At 35.2% G+C, this 26,004-nt stretch overlaps 2 protein-coding genes across 7 annotated transcripts in view; one reads left to right on the top strand and one right to left on the bottom strand.

The window, feature by feature from the left end:
• Window positions 1–26,004, top strand: part of LOC129251489 (guanylate cyclase soluble subunit beta-1) — a 227,492-nt gene that overhangs the window by 111,040 nt on the left and 90,448 nt on the right. The gene's annotated exons all lie outside the window — the stretch shown is intronic.
• Window positions 1–26,004, bottom strand: part of LOC129251528 (uncharacterized) — a 63,695-nt gene that overhangs the window by 23,147 nt on the left and 14,544 nt on the right. The window contains exons 7-9 of one of the 2 annotated variants that reach the window (XM_054890840.1): window positions 16,971–17,066; window positions 3,770–3,926; window positions 759–877 (exon numbers count right to left, since the gene is read on the bottom strand). In XM_054890840.1, coding sequence (XP_054746815.1) covers window positions 759–877; window positions 3,770–3,926; window positions 16,971–17,066 — 372 coding nt within the window. The remainder of the gene's footprint in view (window positions 1–758; window positions 878–3,769; window positions 3,927–16,970; window positions 17,067–26,004) is intronic. The other variant, XM_054890841.1, reaches the window with a different exon arrangement.

Genomic DNA, 26,004 nt, shown 5'->3' with positions numbered 1-26,004 from the left:
GAAAATGATGTGGCTGAAGAGGAGTTTTCCATATTTTAAATTTTATTAAGCAAATAAGAATTCTGATACTCATGCGCAAAGTTGACGGTTATCTTTTTTGCAATATCATCGGTCCTAAAATTCGAATTGTATATTGAGTTTTTTTGTTGATTGCTGGTATGACACCCATAGTAGCTGCTCAATGACATTACAGCGTGCCGCAAAAGTCAACTGTTTATGTTATCCCGAAAAAATTTATATATTTAGTAGTAATACTGCATACTTAGTTTTTGTCTTTCTTTAAAGAACTCAAAAGTTTCAAAGGACACAATTTTCAAAAAAAAAATTAAATACAAAATCTAGAGTCTCGCGTATGTATGAAATTTTTCAAGGTTAAAATTTAGTGTGACACAGTGCTATACATCATTTCAACAAATCTCTCAATACTGTATATTTATTAGGTATGTCTTATAACCAATTAAGTGCCAGCGCAAAGGAAACCCCGCCAGCACTAAATTAATTTTATTTTTCAACCCAAAATAAATTTTAATTGACCTAATAAGAGCACAAGAAGTCCAGCTGAAGCCGCACAACCACACCGGTTTACAAATCATATTAGAAAATTAATGAAATAAGATCTAATTGATTAAATTCAAAACCACAATATTATCAACCCCGCAACCAAATCAAACAAACCAGCTGCTAGCGAATGAAGTGAAATTTAAATACTGGTACTTAAGTAAAAACACAAACAACCGCACACAGAGTATAATACTTACCGACACAAATGCCGCAAGGAGACGACGCCGTACACCTGCTCCTTGGTGATGATACGATCAATTAAAAGGCGGCCATATTTCTCGAAAAACAGCTCCCGGCGGGCACTGTAGATAATTGGCTGGGAAAAGAGGGAGAAAAAGAAGAATTTTTAAGACAAGTGGTACAAGTGAATGTAATGCAAGTCGATGGGAAGCAAAGAAGTAAAAAAATGTGTAATGAAATTTGAGTAAGTCATTTTGCGTGTTGGCCAAGACAAGAAGAAAATGTGAGACACAATTAAATTGCAAAAGTTCGCACTTGACTAACAATCCACTCTGACTAGTACGGGAAAATAGTCAACTTATAAGGCTTTCTAGTGCCGCAAGCAGATATGTGACACCTCTGCATGCACTTGCAATGCACAGCCTCAAATTTAGTTACACTAAAACATGATTTCTAAAGCAATACACTGTTATGTGTTGGAATTCAAAGCTCTTAGCGCCTACGCTGAGGTTGAAGGCTGGCATATATTTATGTGTATGATGCACTTTACTAACAAATACGCATACGCAATTGAAAGCACTGCATTCGAAGGTATTATTTTAGAAAATATGTAGTATACGTAACGCGCCTGGTGCAGAGAACTGCAGCGCTATAAAATTTCATTCCATTACACACTTCATTCCCTGACTCGTGTATAGTCTTGTGCTAAAGCAATGCGTTACCATGTGAGTACTTTATGTGAATGCAGCGCCCAGCGTTGGCGCCAGTAACCACAACTTGCAATTTAACTATCGCCATCAACAACAATCGTCCATAGCCACAACAGCAGCAGCGACATATCGTATTTTCAACTCTACAACGAGTATTCCGAAACACTAAAGAATGGCACGCGAAAGTCTATCCGTTGAGTAGTGCGCGCATATCCGAGGGGAAGCCAAAAAGTTTGCTGCATGTATGAGTTGTCGAGGAGAGGCTAAAAACTACTTACTCTGTCTATTAAACAAGTAAATATAACCACAAATACTAAGTTTTAGTCAAATCGTTACTAAGGTTTGAAATATTGCCAGATAAGCAAATCAATGGGGAAAAAATTTTCATTTCATCTTCTAACTAAGTTTCTTAATAAGTAAGGAAAATCACCGTAACACGTTACAGGAGAGGTTTCACCTGTTTACAGTAACACCAATTTTGTCCGAGTTTAACAAAGAGCTCCAATAGTTTATCTCTCGTGCTTACCGGTGCCAGTTGGGCACACCAAGCGAAGTCAAGTCCTTCTAACCTGATCTTTCCAACATAGAAGTAGTAGAAATCTGTCCCTGCTACCACCAGCTGGTTTCGCATCAAATACTTCAAAAGCAGAAAAGTAGTCACATGACAGGGAGTCACCCTGTTTGAAATAACGTTGGTATCAAATGGCTCGGAAAAGTCTTCACCAATGCGGATGGCGTTGCCTTTATTACTCAGCGTCATTTTGCACAACCGTACTAGTTTTAGGGAAATACAAATTCGGACATCGCGGCATATAAGCAACTCCTCTTCATGCCGTCCAAGTCGACTATAAAATCGACGAAAAGATTATTCGATTCTACTTTAATGGGTATTTTCCAAGACAATGCGTATTGTGAGTTTCTGGTTAATTGTGGACTCTGCAGGTCTAAAACCACATGGAAAAGGTCCAATGAGTTGGTTCATGGTGGGCTTTAGTCTTTCACAGATTGGTTGGTTGGTTGGTTCGAGTGGTCATACATCCAGAATCCAACTAGCGCTTCCGTACCATTTTGTTGTCATATCCTCGTTACCAACTTGATTACCAGTTATTTAGGGCATGACTATATCTAGTCTGTGCGGTTTAAGAGCCTTATTAGGTTGTTGACATCTAAGCCAGACAGTTGTTCGAGACCCTCGAAGACCCTCAAAAGCCAGTTATGACTGCCGTTAGTCTCCAGGCGTCCCGTCGTTTCATGTTTAACAATTTTGATGATTTTGACGATTGTTTGAGGTTGTAGGTGGGCGATAACGTTCTGCTAATTACGACTGGGAGATATTTTAAAGAAATTGTATTCTTGACTGCACTTAATGGTGTGAATACCGATTCTGCAAGAGCGTTATTAATTGGCAGATTTCCCTCTTGCCAGTTCATTTGCTTTTTCGTTACCAATGTCCTGGGATCCAGATTAAGGTAACTTTATGGTTTTCACTAAAGGTGGAAAGGCTATTCCTACTTTGTCCCACCACCATAGAAGTTGTTGTAGCTGAATCCAGTGCCTTGATTGCAGCTTGGCTATCCGAAAGATTTCCCTTACCTTTAGATTATTACTCCATTCTACAAAAGGAAAATGAGCTTGGCTATAGCAATAAAATTCACTAGAGCAACAAGAAAATGTAAATGTATTTTGCTTTTGCAATTATTTGGTTTTTTTCCGGATAGACTTATGACATAAGTATAGCATCTCTGGGCCATAAGCAGACTTTTTAGAGTGCCTCTGCAACTATATTTCCGAAAAAAGTAGTTTCGCACTATCTAATAAACTTTGTCTCAACATTGTCTTCAAAATCAAAAACTTTTCACATTTCAGAATGTAAACAACGCATCAACTCACTTTAGCATTCAAACCACCAAATCGCGAAAAAATTCCTATAAACTGTCCTATTAACAACACCTTGCCTCCATACTTATAATTAAGAAGCAAAGTAGGCCTGGTGCGTAAATCTAGATAAAATACTTTTTCTTATGGTATAAATATCGGAAAGGAAAAATAAACTTTGTGATCTCCCCTCGTATTCTATTGCTTGCAAGCATATCTGCGTGCCGTAGAAACACACAAACTTGCACAAACCAAGGGCAGATGTTAAGCATCCGCCCAACCAGTTTGGAGTTTACAGTATGCCGTAATGTCTGTGACACGCCCTCACGTCAGCTAAATTCACTTTGTCAGTATATTGCATTTTTACAAGTTTTTCAATGGATGTTACTTAAGCACACATATATGTATGTATATATATATGAAGCTAGTGTACGCGTACTCACCTTGTATGGCATTTCAATCATTGGTATGTTGCGTAGTAAAATTTGCAAGCATGACACATTTTGTAAAACGTAATTACGTCCGTTCTCAATGAGTTTCTCGAGCAAAGCGTGAACGACGGAGGCGCCACCATCTGGCGGATTGGGATGGGCGCCATATCTACAAAATCGTATTAAAAGAAAAAGAACAATAAAAACAAGTGAGTACATAAAACCCAGTTTTAAATCAAATTTTAACGAAACAACCGAGGCAAGAAGGTGGAAAGAAAACTCTGACATAAATTAGAAGTGAAATGTAAATTCCATATTGTCGTTAAATAATTACTTAGTGATCTGGTTAAGAAAATTTCTGCTTGGTAGCAGATATGGGAAGAGTGCAGTAGTGAATTCAGCTGCTGCCCTAGACACTTAACATAATTCTGAACGGAATGTACCTACAGATAAAATATTTCACTTTTTCCCACTTATCAAAAACTTTTTCTTTTTTATTGCTTCCAAAAAATATTAGATACACCTTTCTTTATTAACAATAAGTAATTTGTTTTAAAGATATTGGGATAGTTAAGTGATACTGTAAGGCCATTGCACTTCAGGATCATTTAGAAATATGTAGTACATTTGTAAAATATTTACTATAATAATTTAAATAATTACATAAGCATATTTCTTATTATTATATGTATTACAAGAGGTCTGTTGGGATTTTTCGTTTTAGTCTCTTTTTATTGAATTTTTCTTCAGCAGAAAACTTCCTCATAGTCGGATTTGTGTGCGTCAGAAGTCTGCTTATGTGCCTGCTGCTCCAAATTTGTATTGCTTCGTCAACTGTGTCGATGTTTAAGTAGCGATGAATGTCAGCGTTTGGTATATACCACCGTGCATTTGTTATTGTCCTAAGTATTTTCGACTGGGCACGTTGCAGTATTGTCAAATTGGATTTCAAAGGGCCTTAGGGCACAAAAGACCATGAGGTCGAAGTGCAAACCTCGAAGCAATCTAATCTAATTTTTACATTCCACAGACGCTAACAAATGCACGAGTATCTGGACTCACTAGGTACAACTCAGCCCAATTCAATTTCAATTTCATTTGTTTGTGGCATTAAAAGCTTAGCGTGAGATGTAACATGGTCGAACATAGCCTCTCACCTTCTACGAATGCAATAGAGATTGTTTTAGAGGAATCTTCGAAATTGTCTTAGAAAGGTTGGTTGAAAAGCATTGAAAGCGGCACCTATTAACCGATAGAAAAATAAAAATGTAGATAGAATATTTCATCTCTTATTTGAACAGACAAACATTTTTTTTGTTTTGCAATGTGCCAATTCACTCTTTGATTACAAGCTCTTTATTTGTTTATTTAATATGTGGGGGACTAAAACCCCCACATATGCTTTTTATTTTATTAAAACAAGACTGTTAAGAATAAAACTTATAACTTATAAAGGAACTCTAAATTTTGTATGTCTTGTCGTTTGCAAGAACGCTTCTCGAATGGTCTCTTTCTTAGAACGAATAACGACGTTTAATTAAATTGAATAATGAATAAAAATGAATAATGAATTCAGTGTGGCCAAACGGATAGGTATAGGTGTGTTCCCGTACGACACTTTCAGCTGTATTCCCACATTACTTTATATCAACAGCTTTATTTTACCTTACAGACTAATTAACAATAATTGAAATAGACATCAAAGTATTTTTCCATCATGCAAAGAATCGTATATGATGCTGTGATAAAATTATTTGTTTTGGGAAGATAATCAGCAACGGCAATTTATAAAAAAAAAAAAAACAAATTAATATATTAAAAAAAATCACAATTATTTTTTTTTTTTTTTTATTTTATAAAGGTTTACTTAACAATAAAATTATTATACAAACTAAAAGTAGTTCACAATTATAAATGTAACAAATAAATTTAATTTCACTTTCTCCAAACGGCAGATATTTTCCTTCATTTTGTTAGTTCATGCACGGTAACTCGAACCCGCGTACTCCGAGCGTTAGTCGCGCACGAATACATTCGGCTACGGCGGCTGCAATGATTTACTTGCTCAATATGCTTGACTAAACATAAAACTCATACGCGCCAAAAACGTCTACATATTTGAACACTTTCCTCTGCGGTCTTAATCAGGTTCTTCAAAAATTACTACTTTTTGCGGATTAAATTTATAACTGCTATCAAGAGAAACACATTTTTTCAGCGAAAACTTTTCTTAAAACTTAGTTATCGGCAAAAACAATTTTTTGTTTGTTGCTTTTTTTTTGACGACTCCGAAAAGACATTCGACATAAAAACAAAAGGAAAATACTTCGCCTTAATTAAGTGAGTGGGAGTGTATTTAAGAAGCTAGAATTTTACAAGCGCGCTTGAATGCGGCATCGCATCTTTATAGCAGACTCAAACTCAGACTCACCTACGGTGGAAATAATTTTAGAAACATTTGCTGACACCAAGTCGTAATCAAATTATAGTTTTTTAGTTTCACCCGACTGAATTCTTTTATTTGTTCCTGAAGAATGAATTTGTTTTCATTCAAAAATATATATCTTAGTTTGAGAAAAAAGAGATCGATGTCTCGTAAAGTATCGATTAAACAGTTTAAAGTTTATGCTCGTTGTCACGGCGACATTTCACACTAAAATAATTGCGGCATGTTAATAGTCGTACCATCGCTCAGGAGCTAAAAATTAACTATAAAACAGTTTTAAACCATTTGCGCAAAAATTTTACGCAAAAATAATAGAAATCCTGGTTGCGCGTCTGGTAGGCATATTTCATATTTTACATGAAGAATTCCATATGAAAAGTTGTTCGGAAAATTAGGTCAGCCTTCTGACTGCAGGTCAGCAACTGATTCGAAAACAAATTTTTCAGCATATTTTTGAGTTATTGAAACAGAATAGAACGTATTTTATGTGTCGATTTATAATTATGAATGAGACTTGAATTACCTTAATGTTCCTAAGTTGTCACGGGAACGTTTACAATGGCCTGAAGCTGGTTCGGTAATTTAGAGTCAGTTTTTATCTTGGAATGCTAGAGAAATTTGGCTAATTGATGGTCTAGCGGAAGGTAAATCAATCAACTCTAAATATTATTGCCAACTTTTTGAATTAAAAAGATTAATAAAAAATACGTGAGAAAATATCTAATTTAAAGTAGAAAAAATCGTTTTTCATCAGGTTATGATGGCTATATTGAATGAATCCAAGTATGAATTGCTAGAACATCTACTACTTTTACCAGCCGCTATTACCTCTTCCTAAGCTTGAATCAATTACTGCCCGGAAAGACTCTCTCGACGAATGAAAAAGCTGTTGTACTCGTAGCGGTGGAATAGTATTGCGTAGAGCTTTCGGATTTCATTACAGAAATGATATAAAATTATAAAAGGAACTTTTGTTATTAAGTGCGATAAAGTTAAAGGAGCTTAAATTGAACAAATCACTAGTTTCTAGCTGTCTATACTTTCTATACTTTGGAACCAAACTGTACGTTTGTATTCGTAAATTTTGGAATACCTATAAAATCGGGAGAGAGTGTGTTAAGTCATGACCTCGAAAAATTGTGGCATTCTGTCCACTGTAAAATTTTTGTATTTTGCTTCCTCTATATTATGCAGCCATGACATATTGAAAATACTTTTGCTAGCTGTTCCCTGAACGACGAAAAAAGTATTGCTAAATGTATTTTTGTATCACACTAAAAAATATTTGCAAAAGAGCTTATTCAACTTTCCGTTAATTATAATCAATACAAATAAATGCCTCCCATTAGTATGTATTCCCAACTGTACGTTTCTTCAAACTACACACTTTTAGTCAAGAGTATTTGCTTGTATGCGAGTAAACCTCATTTGCAGTTACTTTTTACACCGGAATGCTTATGTATTCTTACTACCAACTTGCATGTTCATATATGTATACATAAGTACATACTCGTATATATGCAAATCTGTACTTTTATTGGTTGTAATTGCAAATACCCAAAGGCAAACATTCTGAATGATATTTTTCGCTTATTTACACATTTTATTGCTGCACCGGGAAAGCAACACCATGCATACAGTAAATATATATATATACGTGTATATGTATGTGAGTTTGGAGAATTTTTTAATTTACACACTTGCTTGGAAGCAAACCGACTGCACCTGTGATATCTGTTGGCTGTTCATAGGAGCGAGCTGGCAGCTTATTTAATGCGCTGACTGCACGTGTTTATCTCTAGTCTATTACACCCGGTTCTTCGTTTTGTCTGCTTGTCTATCCTGCGGCTTACATGTCCTCTACAATGCACCATATCATACATATGCACGTTTCTTTATTTGTAACTCGTTTGCTGTGACAACACATTAGACTTTATACTTCAACAGCAAAACAGCTTGACAAATTCCCGTTGTTAAGCACAGATGCAAGCACCTTGACAGTTGTACTGTATACAGACGTATATGTATTGTACGAGTATGCGAGTAATTTGTGGAGGATGTGTGCAAGCATACGGATTTGCATGCAACCAGCGGCATATCCTGCAACCGTTGCTCTATTATTATTATACATTAGGGTGTCTCACTAAATAAAATGCGGAATAATCAAATCTATTATAATTTTCTTAGCTTGTTGATGTAAAAAGTTCCATTATATTTGATGGAACTTTGCTCCCATCTCTGCTGTACCACAGGATAGTATATATTTTGGGTTCATAATTTTTCATTTAATTTATAAATGGCACCGAAACTTGCTTTTCGTCTGGTAAGTTTTATTATTATGGTGGTGGTGGGGGCGGTGTCTGAGTGGAACAGTCCAGACCCAATTAACTCGAAAGATGCCATTTTAATACACCACTTGTAGAACCACTGCTTTTTATTAGTCGAAACATCTTGATTTGACTATGAATCTGCCTATTTCGTATATTTCACTTTCTGCGATTTCTTTCAAATTAGTCATCGGAAATTCCTCCTGCAATTTATCTCATAGAGCACCCAGGTTTCGGCACTCACACAGATAAAGAAAAACTGTTTCCTTAGGTTCTTCTTAATTGCGGCTTCTACATCTTTCGTTGTACGGCCATCCCATCTTCTTGACATGGTCTCCCAAAAACCAATGGCCGGTTATTGTTGACGTAATTCTGAATATGTCGCTTGTGGCTTTCTTAGCAACTGGTAAGTTCTCGTTTTGTAGAAATTGGGCGCCTTTTATTTAGTTGTTTTGCAGGTATCCGTGTTAGACCATCTGTCAACGGCTGCCTCTGGAATAACGAAAAGATCTCCCGGGCACTTCTTGGATACAGCCCATTTCGGCCGCTTCGAATTCGTTATGGGATGTCCCTGTCTTTCCAGTTCATCAGCTTTCTCATTTTCTTATATATTCCTATGAACAGGTAACCAGACAACGGTGATGTCGGTCGTACTCGCTAAAACATTAAGTTATTCTTCGTATTATCTGACGATTTTTGAATTGGTTATAGGTGACTTTAAAATTAAGTTAGCTGCTTGACTATTTGGAAAAATACATACCTACTATGGTTGTTGTGGATATTTTCTAATTATCCTGCAATCTTTCCTTACCCCGAGAACTTTTGCTTGAAAGATACTATTCCAATTTTCTAAGTGAAAAGGCTTGGCAGTTTCGAGGTCTTTCAAATATACACTGCCACCGACGCGGCATGCCATCTTGGAAAGTGCAGTTATATTTTCTTTGACTACTTAATTCAAATCCCTTAAACTCTATTCTAAAGTCTAGGGCAGCGGTAGTTAAATCTGATGAGTTGCTAGTAAGTCTTTGGCTGTCCAAAAGAATACTATGACCAAATATCCTAGCGTACTAAAAACCACCTTCTTTTATTTTGAAGGCGGTATTCCTTGCTGTTAGTCGTAGTTTTTTTATACGTGGATGATTCAAAAATTTACTTTGATATTAAATGCTTTGGTGATTCCCTTGTTTTTAAGATTGAACTTAATAAGCTACACTCTTCGCGTAAATCAAATAGAAAGGCTTTATTACTAAGAACATTCACTAGTGAACTCCATGACCTATTCGAATATCGTATTACGTTTTCAATACGAGTATATTTGTAAGTTTTACTCTGATTTCGTCGAAATTGTCACGTACTTTTTTATAAGAAATCAAGAAACCAAAATTCGGTGTTTTAAAAATAAAGCCATTCTAATCGTTCAAAGTTTCCTATGTTTCAATTTATAATCCATTCAAAATTTATATTTCACTTTTAACCGGTCAAAATTGAAGGATACTAGGTTTATGAATTTCATAATAGGTGGTTAGAACCGGTTTAGAAAGCGTTTATGCGCCGTGCCTTATGTCCCTTTAATTTATCCGAATCGAAGCCTTCATACTCCTATCGATGCCAATTGGTGAACCTGATGGCATTGGCGATTGAAAGAACATATTTATGTGTTTCCTTCACGCCCACTATAAGTAGGGTAAATTTTAATGTTTACAGTAAGCGTGTGCGTCACTTTGATATTTTGTGGGTTAAAAAAAACAACTTGCTGAATTAAATACCTGACTTAATTTCTAAGACTTACATTTTTCCATTCCAAGGTATGGGAGGTAGGTAGATGAAATGGTTGACGTGCCAGTCTGGCACTCCTCAAGTAGTACTGAAGCGCCTTTTTGATACCATTATAAGACCTCCAACAGGCCATTATCTACAGACAACCATAACTGTTGATATAATGGAGAAGATTGATGGTATTTAAGTTGGCGCACTGCCCCAGGCTGTCGAAGAAAGGAGCACCCAGTGACCTTCGCCGTCTAGCTGCCAAGCCCGGACATTTACAGAGAAAGTGCTCAACAGTCTCTTTCTTTGAAACGTCCCCATTCCAAGATATGGAGTATAACAACTTTTTTATTTGGTTTTTATTTCGTCCTTTTTTAGAAACTAGGTTTAAGGAATACTTGTATACCTCAGCTATATCTGGACCGATTTGGGGTTAAGCCATTATTTCATTTCTTAGAAAGTTTACCCATTTAAGAAATAAGTATATTATTTCTAACTATCAGTATTTTGATTCCCTTGATAAAACATTTAACATTTTTATGCTTTAGTTAATCTATCAGATGAGGTGCTTTTTTGCTAAAAGTGTTTTTAAAAACTAATTTTATTTATAGAAACTCGATTATTTGAGGTATTTTCAAGTAAATTTTAAAATGTATCGAAAAAGTTTTACATAAACCTTCAAATATAACAAATTTTATAATTCCAATGGAAAACAGTGTCGATATTTTTTGCACGGTGAGTGATGTACCTAATACACATTTAAATGTACGAGTATGTGCATAAATGTAACTACTACATTGGAAAATGCCCTAGGCTCACTAACATTACAATATAGGTATACCTGCGGCAATTTTGAAAATAGTAGCGATGACATGCTGCGGATGTTGCTGTACTACTGTCGTTGCAAGTGCAAAGATGTGCAAAAAGGATTTGAAATTTGAAAGACGTGCGAAAAAGATATCAACTCTATTTATGACTTTTTTTGTTGAAACATAATTATCGATAATTACTTGTATACAAGTTTCTGCCAGGCGCGTCTGCTGTTCAAAACAAAAATAGCTGTTGAAAACATTAAAAAGCAAAACAGAGCACAGCTGGGCTAACTTGTTCGCTTTTGAGCTCATGCCACGGCATCAAAAAGTTTCCTTGTCTTAAAGTAGGATACACGATACGCACTCACAGCCACATTCTGACTCTTGGCATTCCTATTTTGTAGCTTTTATTTAAGATGCATCGAATTCCATCTAAGCAATGGCACTGCTGCGAAAACTAAGCATCACTCATCAAATAATTTTAAAACATTTCAAAATCGCTGCTTAAAAAAGAAGACCTATGCATGTGGATCACATAAATCAGCAGTGACAAATTGAATGAAACAAGGAAGGAAGAACCAATTGTGGCCTTTTATAAATCAAATTAATTATTCTTCTTCACACAGATTAAAAATTATTAGTTATATAATTCCCTGTGAACAATAAAGTTCACTTGCCCTTTGTGGAAAATCTCTTCTCAGTCAGAATGAGTTAAGAACATGCTCCAATAAGTCACTCTGGATTTCAGTCCTCATATTTTTCCTAAAGCCTTCTGCAGGAAAATAATGATCTTGAGGGCTTTGCAGTAACTTTCTCAATATAAGAGTTTCAATTGAGCGTTTTATCAAAATTGATGCGAAGAGAGTTCTCTTCTGTGAATATTTGAAGAGTCGATTCATTTAGGACAGATTGAGATTGATGTTCCTTTTCCTGGTGAACGGCACTAGCGCAGTTTTAATAGAGAGCCCGTTGTCAGTGCACCATTTGTTTATTATACCAAGTGCTTGTTAGGTGCGGCTAGAGATGGTTTCCGCATGCATCATCACATTAGTATAACCTTGAGTGTTGGAACCGAGATTTTTCTGTTTGTAGACAAGTTCATCAATTACTAACGTCCACGCAAGAGGACAGAGTACACCCCCTTGCGGGCAACCTCATGTAGCCATGATAGAGTTTAGTGATCCTCCTAGACACTGATGCACTGATTATTCGAGATTGCAGCATCGATAGAATCTATCTTATGATTAATTTAGGAACATCGTTTTGAAATAGCGCATAGATGCCTCTTAGGATGTTTTATCGAAAGCTCCTGATATGCTAATGAATGCACAAAGAGCGATTAGTTTGGACTTTTTCAATAATAGTTACAAAACTGTGTATTGAAGTCTCAGTAGATCTGGCATATTGGTACGCAAATTGAAGTTGATGTTGTGGTAAACGGACTAAGTTGTTCTTTTTTATGTACTAATCTATTATTTTTTCCATTTTTTTGAGGAAAAATAAGCTAAGACTAATCGATCTAATTATATGTCTTAGATAATTGGTCAGGTTCTTCCCTACTTTGGAATAAATACAACCTTTGCTTCTGCCCATTTTGTAGATATGTATGTATATATCTGAGCTATAAACTTGCTTTATCTAGTCGATGTATTGGGTTCCCTGTTGCAAAAGCAAGGAAATATCTCATCAGATCCAGGGGATTTGTATGGACTGAAAGTCGATATAGCCTATTAGCATACTTCATGGGATTTGAAGAGCGTTTTTGGCATTTCCTCGGTTTCATACACCAAATTACTTTCTGGCAAAGATTTTTTTTCATCCGATCTTCTTCTTGTTTTTTAATTAAAACCATTAGTATTAGCTTGGTAACCCAGCATTATTGAACAATCTTTCAATTCAACTTCGGCATTATTTCTTAAAAGAGAAAACATTGCATCGTGCTTACGCATCGTTGATGTAAAAACTCGAAGGCAAAATGCATAATTTGTATGTGTGATTGTAGTGTATTGTATTGTATGGGTCCTGAGGATAGAAGTAGCTGATACCCTACTTCTCATACCCCTACTCATACTTCTTTAGTTGCTACTTGTATTTTATTTATTTTTCCTAGATGTATGCTTTCAAAGGTATATGAATTCCTTTTCCGCCTGAACGTATAATCGTTTTACTGCCTGCTTTCCTTTTCATTACTTTTAATTCATTTTATATGAAATTATTTTTGCTCTCAATTTGATGTTCATATTCAGAAAGTGCATGCATAGCTGTATAAGTATATGAGAAGATTGGGAAATATCAGAAGTGTCGAACTGAATATATATTTTAGATTCACAGCCTCTCTCCCTCGTTCGTCGATTGTGCACGCAATTGCTGACACAGCTAAAGCATTTTGTAAAGTTGAAAATTTTATTATCGCAATGATAATGAAATGCTATTGCTCAGTTCTTTCAATATGTGACTATTTTTATGGCATTTCCTAGTATTGACTTCTGAGCTACTCTTTGGAAATTCTTGCAGTACTTGCATTTTCCAAACACCTATGATCCATTAATGGGGGAAGTTTAATTCCCAATAGTCAATGGTAGCACATACAAAAAGTACTCACATGCGTATATATACCAATATATGTCATATATATATACATATAAATACTTATATGAATATATATGTATGCAAATTTATTACTTTTCTTTTAGTACAAATCTACGTTATTATCATCATACCTTTAGACTTCCCCACTCGAGGCGCTCAACTTGTGGCGCTCTGCAATGTTGTGCCAATAAAACTCATCGCACTTTCTTTAATAACAACCAAACTCTTTTTGGCTTGAAGAAATTTTTTCATATCCTTAAATTTATCCGCTATGCTCTTTCCAGCATTTTACTATTTGAAAGTCCAATAAAAATCTGACATACTTAAAATTTACGCTGGCACCCACGCCTTTGGCAAGAAAATTCAACCAATGGCATACTTTTTGGCGCGCTGACAAGTTGTTCGTCAAACTAAGCTGTGGCAATAGAATGCAGCCTAACCCCTTGGCCAGCTAAACTGGTGGACAAACAGACGCTATTCAACGCTAAAGGGAACGCCATTAGGCAGCTCATACAAAGATGAAAATCAATGGGGCGTGGCACCACTTGCTTACTCAACGAATTTACAAAGTGTTTATATTTGCTTTATATTTCTGTTTGTGTAGAATGTTAAATGCAATCAATACCACAAATTGTTTTAATTTGCATGCTGGCAATAAATTTTGATGGAAGGAAAAGTGGTGATGTGCTGTACAGGAAGATGCTAAGGAGGAGTTGTTAAAATTTTTTGGCAAACGAATTGTTTTCGTTTTCTTGAAATGAAATTTAGTCAGATTAGATTTGATGTTACATGTTGTTGGTTCATGGAATATAGAATATGGAATATAAAATATAAAATATAAAATATAAAATATAAAATATAAAATATAAAATATAAAATATAAAATATAAAATATAAAATATAAAATATAAAATATAAAATATAAATTATAAAATATAAAATATAAAATATAAAATATAAAATATAAAATATAAAATATAAAATATAAAATATAAAATATAAAATACTAGCAAACCCCGCCCGCTTCGCTGGGCACACTAAAATAGAATAGATATGGTTTAGAACAGAAAAGATATGGTTTCCATATTATTTATTTCTTTATTTTTATTCATGCGCTTTGGCATAAACAATATTTTTTGTTTTTCTATTTGTTTTTGAGTAAATATATAATGCTGTTGGCTTCCCAACACGTGAACAGCCAACGTATAATTGACCATGGGTGAATACTGGTTCTTCTAAATTCATCCCGCATATTTCTAAAGTTTGCCCTTGTGATTTATTGATAGTTATTGCAAATGCTAAACGAATGGGCAGTTGCAAACGCTTGAATTCAAATGGCAATTCAGGTGGAATCATTGGAATTCTCGGTATTAGAACGTCTTCATTCTTGAATTTGCCAATTAAAATAGTTGCTTCGATAACATTATTCACCAACAGCTTCAATTTGATATCCATATTGTACAAACACATTCTAGGCTCCACGTTTTGGCCTCTATCTCGAGACCCTAGTCACGGAGCGGCATGAAAAATACTCTGTACTAAAGCATTCACCAACAGCTTCAATTTGATATCCATATTGTATAAACACATTCTAGGGTCCACGTGTTGGTCTCCATCTCGAGACCCTAGTCACGGAGCGGCATGAAAAATACTCTGAACTAAAGCATTCACCAACAGCTTCCATCTGATATCCATATTGTACAAACACATTCTAGGCTCCACGTGTTGGTCTGTATCTCAAAACCCTAGTCACGGAGCGGCATGAAAAATACTCTGAACTAAAGCATTCACCAACAGCTTCCATTTGATACCCATATTGTACATACACATCCGAAGGTTACCCGGGTCCACGTTTTGACCTATATCTCGAGCCCTATCCACCAATAGGCATCCAAACTATACGTAAACCATCTTCAATACCTACTTAACAATGTGTGTAAGTTTGGTTTAATTCGGTGCAAAGACACGGCCGGTTAGCGAACACACACAAAAAGTTGACTTTATATAAAATATAAAATATAAAATATAAAATATAAAATATAAAATATAAAATATAAAATATAAAATATAAAATATAAAATATAAAATATAAAATATAAAATATAAAATATAAAATATAAAATATAAAATATAAAATATAAAATATAAAATACAGAATATAAAATTTAAATTATATTATAGTATTCAGAAATTACCACATGTTCCCGCCACCCCTTCACTCTCATTCCCTACCACACAAGTGGTAGCAAATATAAAATTGTGGTTTGAATAGTTTTTTGCTCTCTGTCAATAATGAAATAAATTTGTGTATTACTTCTCATGTCCACATTCTTTTTGGCACCGCCGTAGCTCCGAATTTTTTTTAAATCTATTTTTGGCTTATTACGGCTTACGCTTTTGAGTTATTCTCATACTCTCTCGTTCAATGCCGCTATAGGGGTGGTATTTTCTCATCTTACTACATGGCGCTCGTTTTGCCAAATGGCCATGAGACTTGTTGGAGTCGCCAGTCTTTTCTGCGTTGCTTTCTTTTTTTTTAATTTTAAGTAATAAAAATAATAATAAATAATTTCAAGTACTTCTCTATTATTCGAGATGCGCAGCATTGCAATTCTTCTTTGCAGAAGAACCAAATGTTCATGTTGCATCATAACAGCAAGCTCCGGAATGTATTTTTAAAGCCATAGATAAAAGCGAGCATTCACTTCCACGCTTCACTTCACAAAAATTTAAATTTTCTTTTGCAATTAATAACGAATTCTCTATTCGCTTTCCTGATGTACCGCTACGCGAGCGTTGTGCAGCGATGTGAATTATTTTGATAACATGGAAATAGGCGCACACACACACACAAGAAAATGCGCTAGTGTACGTACTTATAATTTGGTAGCAATGCAACTGCCGGAGCCTCGCATTTGTGGATGCTCTGCAGGGAGTCTCAATAGCAAAATGAATAAATATCTTGCACGCTTCATTGGAGACTTTGCACCTAACAATGAAATACACAAAATGCAATACAAGGCTAACTTTTACTACAGAAATAAATTTCCCAATTCAAAATGAATTTGCACATTAAGTACAGAAAAAAAAAATCACAACACCCGCATCTGAGTTGAGCTGTGTACTGTTAAATTATCTCCGAGCGAGTTACACGTCAACTAGCGCATTGTACCAGAAAATCGATATGAATATTTTATTTCACGAATTCTCACGCTGTAACTCTAAACTACTACTTGCCTCGTTGCAGTTCGTTACATGTCGTTACACTTGCTTACCTTAATAAAATTAGTAACAGGTCGGGCGCACTCGCCTGTAAGGCAACACGTAATGGTGATGAGCGGCCGCACGACTCGATTGGAATGTCAATGAATCTGAAAAATTCTCAAAACAGAGAGAATGCAAAGTAAAGTTAAAAAAAACTTATATTTACGTGTGGCAAATTATTCAAAGCCGGAAATGTTCAAATAATTTAAGATTGTCAAATACATAATACCTTGAAATCAAGTGAAAACCGATTGATTGTTTCTTCAGAATATTTAAATGTAAGTTCAGTTAAGAAAAGGAAAGAAATGATAAACAAAAATGGAGTAAGTAGGTGGGTAGGTAAGATAGCAAGAGTAGCCCAGGTATACTTCAAGTAGCACTTACGTGCCGTTTTGATACCATAATGTGGACCACTACCTGTGAAAAGATTTAGGGAAGAAAAAAACCGTCTACAGCCATCCAGTGCTGTTGATGTAGTGGACAAGAGAAAAGGGATCTAGGCTGGAGAATTTGTTCAAGTCATCTCCAAAGGGCACGCTAAGGGATCTCAAGCGCCTAGCAGCTAGAGCTGGACGTTTGCACAGAAAGTGTTCCACAGTTTCTTTCTCTGCAGGATCCTCACAGCTTCTGCAATGCTGGAGTAAGGCGAAAATGAAATTATAAAATTACGGGGAAAATCCTTTTAGATGCTTAAGAACAATTTTAGTTAGATTATTTGTGATTAATTTGGTTACGTGATATGATGTCCAAAAATTTTATTTTTTGGCTTGTGTATTCACTTTTTTTAAATATGAGTCCAAGGAATCAATTTTTTTAGTTGAAAAATATGTTGTTAATTAATGAAAAATGATAAAAAAATTTAGACCAAACACCGACAGTTAAAAATGACTGCTTAGTATACAAAGTGGTGCAAAATAAATCGTCCTACCGGAATAATTTTTAACATGGCGTCGTAAGTCAGACATATTTGGCACTTGTGAACAAAAAAGCATACAAACAGACAAGCAATGGAGCACTTTAAAGTCAAAATAAAGATTTCCATCACTCAAAATATTTTCTTTTGCTTTTATTTAGTAAAAAAGTTATTCAGCAACGAAATTCGAGAACTAATTTTGCACAAGGTGGTGCAATATACATTAAATAAATACGCCACACCCAAATATTTAAACTCTTTTTTCGAGTTTCAATGAAACATACACCAATCTGAATGGAATAAGTCCTTTTAGTATAGAAAACTTAACCACGCTATACAGGGCGTGTCATCTGACATATACACGAAAATGTAAAAACCTTTATATCTATAAAACCAATCATGACAGGAAACTGCAGCTTGGACCCAATGCACAAACTGTATATACCGAACCTCTCATATTAACCGAATTTCCCAAATCGCTTTTCTCCGGAACCACAAAAGATGAGATTTGATAGAGCTACACAAATTACCAATACCTATCTAATGGTGAAAAGAAATAGGTGTTGGAAAAGGGGGGGCGTAGCACCCCCATATAAACTGAAACTTTCATTTTGCTTTTCTCTGAAATCTCTTATGCTAAGATATTGAAAATTTCACGGAGTTATTATACATAATACATAAATTACGAATGCTGTACTTATGGCGAAAAGTATTAGGTATTGGAAAAAGGGGCAGAAATGGACAGACCTACAGTTCTAAGCTGACTCCGAACGGCAGATTGTTTTCTTATGAGGAACTTTTCTATACAGAAATGCAAGGATTGCCATTGCCTGCGAGAAGCGACTGTTATTAAAAAATCATTTAGCACTTTCAGCCTATTTAACTACGGTGGCACATGCTTGATAAAGCTTTAATTATGATTTTCCATTAAGCACTTTCTACTTTACATCATTAAAAAAATGTTTATGGAATCCATTCTACAAAATATTATGTTTTAAAAACCAATAAAGAATTTTTTAATGAAAGCTCTGTAATTACTTAAATTTTTTACTTTACAAACATTTGACAATATTTTCTATTGATTCCGAAAAGGGACTATCACATTTTTTTGAAGTATTGCTTTTAACTATTCTCGCACTCATAACTTTCCTTGGAAAAGTGCAAACCCCCAAGGTATTGTACACTTGCGAAATGGATGCAAAATGTGCGCATAAAAATTAACTGAAAGTTTGGATCTACAAACTTAACGAATCCCCTTGGGATCAAAATTAAGTGACAGTTATGAGCAAACAAGCGCAAATCTCAAATTATGATAGTTGCTAATAGCTGCTGATTTTAGTCTAATTAGAATCATATATATGTAATATAAACCACCTGGTTATAAGAAATGTTATTTCCGAGCAACAAATAGCTCGGAAGAAAAGATCCAATGAAATATGCCACTCCCAAATCAAATTGGAAATCACTCCACACTGGTAAGTCAAGTTCAGTGCTCACTTGCCAAAAATTAAATTTATCAACCTCTAGACTTCAAGTCTTATACTTTTTACTAACAACGGTACAAAATACTGATTTACACCAAAAAAGTGCACCTGATGCACTATCCAATTTCTTTGTAGGATCACTCGCTGATCTAAAACGATTATTAAATTTCTCAGAAGCTATTATTCACATCGAATAGCGGTGTATACCCAGTTTATGAAAAGTTTAATGTCTCTCATTTACTGTTATTTGTATTAAGATAACCTAACTAGTTTATAAAATCTGCGCGCTTAAGTGTAACAACTTTTTTGTCTTGGGCCAACGGTTAATTTGCTCATGAAAACTGCCCATAATAAAGAACTGACTCGATCTTCAGTATCAGCTATTCTCTATAGGAATTTAATAAGTGCATAAGATGCGCAGAAATTTTCAGAATTTATAATCCAGTACTATTACGAATTTTGAATTCCAAAAATTGTTCTTAAATTTCAAAAATTCTTCTTAAATTTCAAGAAATTTACGAAATTTCCTTAGAACATATTTTGTTATAAAAAGAACAAGATCGGCTCGTAAAAGTATCGTATTTTGCAAAACACTATTTGTTCTAAAGTGAGAGCCATTTTTTGTTTATTTATCACTTTTATTTTTATTATTTGTTTTTGCTGTAAAAAACGGAGGTTAATATTTTTTGCATTTCTTTTTTGCTTTTTTATATTCGTTTATTTTCAACTAATAATATTAAGTACTACAATAAACAATAGTATTAGTATAGTAATGATGTGTCGTACAATGTCTCTTTTGTGCTTTTTTGCTTTATTAGAAAGAGCAAACTATCCAGTTAGTTGGTTAGAATATAAACTCATTTAAATGGTGCTGAGCGGCTCTGCAAAACCTTATCCCTTCAACCTAATTTCGCAGCTCTTTTCAGCGACGCACTTAAGCTTCCCTAAGTACCTGAGTATATAAGATTTTTGGCATAACAACGCTCTTTAACGGCACCCCACAAAAAAGCCTTCCGATGTGAAATAGTAAACCTGTGAAATTCCACTAACTAAGAAATCGTAGAATTATCGGATTTAATGCACAAAACATGTGTTTTTGGAACAACTAATGTGGGCTACGTCCATAACCAATTTCATATTCTATTGGAAAAAATTAAAAATTGGTTAGGATGTCTCCGTAATCCGCTATTGGCTCTCTGTACTTTCGGTAAAAAATAAGCCAAAAATACCACTGCTCTATAATCCGCCACAAGTTTTTCTTGTCCCAAAAATAAATTTTCTCGTTAATATAGTCATCGTTTGTTGTTTTGTAGTAAAACTACCGTAATTTCTTTGATATTCCAAAGTCAATGCAGAGAAAAGGCACCGAAGCGGGCGGTCACCGGCTTTTAATTTCTATGCCACTTGATTATCATAGGCAAGTAAACTGAGCACTTTATGCAGAAGTCTGCCCAGTTTGCGATTAATGTTAGATTGTTTACGGAGACCTAAGGAAAATTGCTATTTATCTGTTTTTATGCAATATTTTAGCAACAATAGCGGCTCGGAAAAATATGAAGATCGCGGTGTCGTCAACTGAAATGTCAATTTCCCAAACTTTGTTAACAAATACGATTGGAGAATATCCGGCATGAAATTTCTTTTTGAAATTCACGCTTTTGGCATTATTGTGTTAACTTTAGATGTAAATTATTAATATTTAGAAGCATAAGCAAATCATTTCTTACGCAGAAAAAATCTACCTTTGTCAAAACAACGGGTGAATTAAAAAGCAACTAACCGATTGCCGAATTTTTATGAACTTTTTGTGCTCATAACTCAATCACTATTTTAACTTAGTCTCAAAGCAAAAAACATATTTTACAACTTCTCACTAATTAAATTTAAGTTTAAATTTTATTAAACATTTACAAAATAAAGGTTTTTTATCATGTCCATTTTCAGCTAGAAAAAAATGTTATCTATCTATTTATTTGATGAAAATGGATAAAACTTCAATACTTATCAACTATTCACTGGTTGTCATTCAATTACTGTCCAGTAAAAGTTTTCTATTCATAACTTTCAATCTAGCTAAAAAATGTATCAAATAATCCGTACACGCAATGTTTTTTTTTCGATAAACTAGAACTGTTATTCAATTCACCCTTTGTATGCACAATGGGCAACTTGTTACAAACACAATGCCGTAGGTAGCAATGCTTGAAGTTTTTCAATTTGCCAAGAAAATCGCCTTAATCAGAAAATGTCAAATGATAAAAAAAGAAAATTTCCAATATAGCAAAAATTCATCAGTAAGGCGCCTTCTTTGCAACAATCCAAGGCCCTCCAATAAAAAAGAATAATAGGGATTTTGAAATTTGCGGGGCGTATGAGTAACCTAAATTATTCACATCAACTGCCAATGCCAAGCCCAACGTAAAAGGAAAATTAGCTTGAGCGTTGTGCTTGGTTTATTGTCAAATAGCAAAAGCGCTCACAACTAGAACTCAAGTCTATTAATATGCAATATATACAAGCCTACAAGTGATTGTGTATATGTATGGACAGCACATGTACGAGGCATTGAATTATGGTCAATGAGACAAAAATACAAGATTTCTATTTGAAATGCAATAAAGCAAATAAATAAGCAAAATAAACTAAAAAAATGTGTTTATATAAATCTGAAAGTTTGTTCAAGCGAAAAGGGACTCATTTTGTAAATGAACTAAATTTCTGACACTTCACCGATATTACACGGATGAGCTGTCAAAGTCGTAGTTAAAATTCCAAGCAATAGACGGCCAATTATAAGAAGTCAACTATTTGTTGATGTTGATACTACCTTTTATAATTTTGCTTATCGCTTGCTAGGGTATAGGCAAAATCACCCAGCAGTTAATAATGCGCTCAAGCCGTTTTAAACTAACTAAAGTAAAATTTTAATGTTTTATGTTTAATGTTTAAAAAAGCATAACCATCGATCATAATGCAGTAGGCAAGAACTGAACATGTACAGTTTCTCTAATGGAAGCGTGACCGGCAAAATTCAAGTAAAAAGTTCCGTTATAAAAAAGTGAAATGTTACTAAATAAGCGTATCTTTTTCGCAATACGTGTTACGCAATTCGTTAGTACTGTGAGGAATTCAAAAAGCGTACTTTGTTCTTACAAAATAAGTTCCGCATAAGAAAAACGCTTTGAAGCAGTATTCCTATGTACACACCCTATAGATCCAAGACACATACATCTAAGCCAAAAATATAAGAAGAAGCCGAACGCAAAGTTAAAAACATTGCCACTTCCCTTGACAAGGCCCAAAACAAAAACTCTCTGAAGCAAGATCAGAAAATATCAACTTGTTTTTGGAAAAGACATATTAATGTATCCAGACACACGATTCGGGGACGTTTACGTGCAGAAGTTCTCAAATCAAATGGATCAAATGCTCCACATTGGAAAAAACGTTGCCCTCATTAGCACACATTGAGAAAAGACTTGCATGACATTTAAACAATCTAACTCGCATTTGTACAGACACTTTCGACCGAAATTTTAAGCGCACAATTTTACGGGGGGTTGCGGACGATGAGAAACTCGTGGGGGTTAAGATAACTATGTAAGAAAAATTAATAATCTAAGAAACTTTAAATAACCTGTGGAACATCGCAGCAACCTAAATAAATATATGTTGCTGAAACTGGCAGTCACCTACACTTTTACCCCCTTTGTACAAAATTACATAAGCAAAATTCCACTTTAACAAGTCATCATATTTCTCACTGTTGGACGAATCTATTGATATCCAATAACAATACAAAAGAACAAAATATCAGTCAAGTAAAAAGTTCTGAGCATTTTCTGCCTTCTTTCGACGATGAAATCAGCATAATAAAAAATGTTCCATTCAATGTTTTAAATAATTAAATGTATTTATTTTCCTATTTTTTGTTTTAATTCTTCATGTTATTCAACAAATGGAGAAATCTATAATTTTATTTTACCTGCGAAAAGCAGATGATTTTATGAAGAAACGATCACCGTTTTGGCTGGATCTTTTCAGGCTGTTGTCTTTGTTAGCAACCTCTTTGTCGTCGCCAGTTACAATCGATTTCAAAAATATATGTGTAGACTTATACGGTCCCAAAGGTTATTTTGAGTCAATTCAAGTGTCTACCATATGTCAAGCTTATTCTAAAGGGTGATTTTTTAGCTATTATCTTTTTAAACAGTTGGTTTAAACAGCTGACGCACGTTTCATGTTTTCCTGTTTTCACTGTCAAACATCTTCAGTTTGGTATATAATTTAACCATGAATCGTCTTACAAAGGAACAGCGCTTGCAAATAATCGAATTTTATTATAAAACTGCGTGTTCTGTTAAGAAAGTTTATCGCACGCTTCTTCCATTTTATGGTCAGTTTAATCGACCCACTGAAGCCGCTATTCGAGCTATTGTGACTAAATTTAGAACCAAATTTACATTATTGGACATCACACCACCAGCACTCTTACGTAGAGTGCGAACTGAAGAAAATATCGCAGCTGTATCGGCCAGTGTTAATGATGACCATCAATTATCGATTCGTCGCCGTTCGCAGCAATTGGCATCTGTTACTCAACAACGTGGAAAATTTTGCGAAGGATTAAGGTGTGAAGCCTTTCAAAATACAGCTGGTGCAAGAGTTGAAGCCGAACGATCTACCGCAACGCAGAATTTTTGGTGAATGGGCTCTTGGAAAGTTGGCCGAAGATCCACTTTTTTATCGAAAAATTGTGTTCAGCGACGAAGCTCATTTTTGGATCAATGGGTACGTAAATAAGCAGAATTGTCGATTTTGGAGTAAAGATCAGCTAGAAGAATTGCAAGAGCTACCAATGTATCCAGAAAAGGTGACAGTTGGGTGCAGTTTATAGGCTGGAGGTATCATTGGACCGCACTTCTTCAAAGATTTTGCGAATCGTAACGTAACTGAGAATGGTGATATCCAACCTTTTTTTGCCCAAAATGCAAGAGCTTGACTTGCATGAGGGTGATACATGCCACACAGCACGCGTAACAATGGACTTGTTGAGAGCCGAGTTCGGTGAACATTTTATTTCACGTTCGGGACCTGTCAATTGGCCACCCAGATCGTGCGATATAAGCCTTTATATTATTTTTTGTGGGGCTATGTTAAAGCTCATGTCTATTCAGACAAGCCCGCTTCAATTAACGCATTGGAAGACAACATTAAAGCATTTATATGTGAGATACCGGCCGAAACATTGGAAAGAGTATGCCAAAATTAGACTAAGCGGATGGACCATTTGAAGCGCAGTCGCGGTCAACATTTGCATGAAATAATTTTCAAACATTAAATTATATGGACTGTACTATCGATTTAAATAAAAATAAATTAATATTTCTGAATTTTACGTGTGTTTGTTTTTTGAAAAACTTTCTTAAAGCTCTTAAAACATCAGTTTATAATCTAAGCTTATGCAAATAGATTCATAGCAAATCTTCTGTTCTCGCTGGCCCGTCTTCAGGATTTCCTTAATTTTGTTTATATTTTCGACGATTTGTCAGCCTCATTTTCTTTGCGGAAACATTCCATAAGATTACTTCGACGTTTGCACTTCGACCTCAGGGTCGTTTGTGATCTCTACTCATCATAGTACCTCATCCAAGCCCAGATCCCTTATTAAACTCAACATAGAGCTGGGTTGGTTTAACCATACCTTTCTTCTGGCTGCAGTTGGCCGAGGGGTCTCAACCCTTTCCGCGCTACAGCGCTGCATTCAAGAAAAATGTGCATTGAAGCTTTTTTCTTTTGGAAGCGTTGGGACGACCGTTCTTTATTACGTTCCAGCTCCAATTTTTCACTTTAGTTCTAGTGGCACCAAGCAATGTATAAAACTCCATTTGGGGGTACTTTAACACACACTGACTTCACCAAGCAAACAAGCGTCAAATAACTTTATTTTAAGTATAAGCAACTAAGTTCCCGCTGTTTGTCAATAGATTCCGCCAGCAGTGTGTGCTAGTTGATTCTAACATAACCTAAACGTCATAAACCAAGCTTAGACATATGGTAAAGAAACTACTTCGAAACATTAGTGATTCTGCTTTGGTATCATTTACTTTTGGTTTTGTGAAAATGTCTGATTTTGTGGCGAATAATCGTCATTCGCGGAAAGTGTTGGTTTTCCTCCTTCATTCGAAAAAAACGGCGGCTGAAGCGCATCGAGAGCTACAAAAAGTTTATGGAGATGCTGCTTTAAGTGAAACAACGTGCCGAGATTGGTTCCGTTGCTTCAAATACGGTGATTTTAATGTTGACGACCGTCCGCGTGAAGGAAAGCCAAAAACCTTCGAAGACGCTGAATTGGAGGCATTGCTCAATGAGGATCCATGTCAAACGTAAGAGGAGTTTGCTTCAGTATTAGGAGTTACCCGCCAATCCATTTCCAAGCGATTGCATGCTTTGGGAATGATTCAGAGACAGGGGACTTGGGTTCCTTATGAGTTAAAACCAAGGGATGTTGAACGCCGTTTTTTCGCCTGTGAACAACTCCTCCAGCGGAAAAAAGGGAAGGGTTTTCTCCATCGTATCATGACGGATGATGGATTCATTACAGCAATCCAAAGAAAATAAAGTCGTGGGGACTGCCCGGTCATGCTT

The sequence above is a fragment of the Anastrepha obliqua genome, chromosome 1, assembly GCF_027943255.1.
Source record: "Anastrepha obliqua isolate idAnaObli1 chromosome 1, idAnaObli1_1.0, whole genome shotgun sequence".
Taxonomy (NCBI): domain Eukaryota; kingdom Metazoa; phylum Arthropoda; class Insecta; order Diptera; family Tephritidae; genus Anastrepha; species Anastrepha obliqua.
Note: the sequence above shows the minus strand (reverse complement) of the source record. Positions and strands in the feature narration are given on the sequence as shown.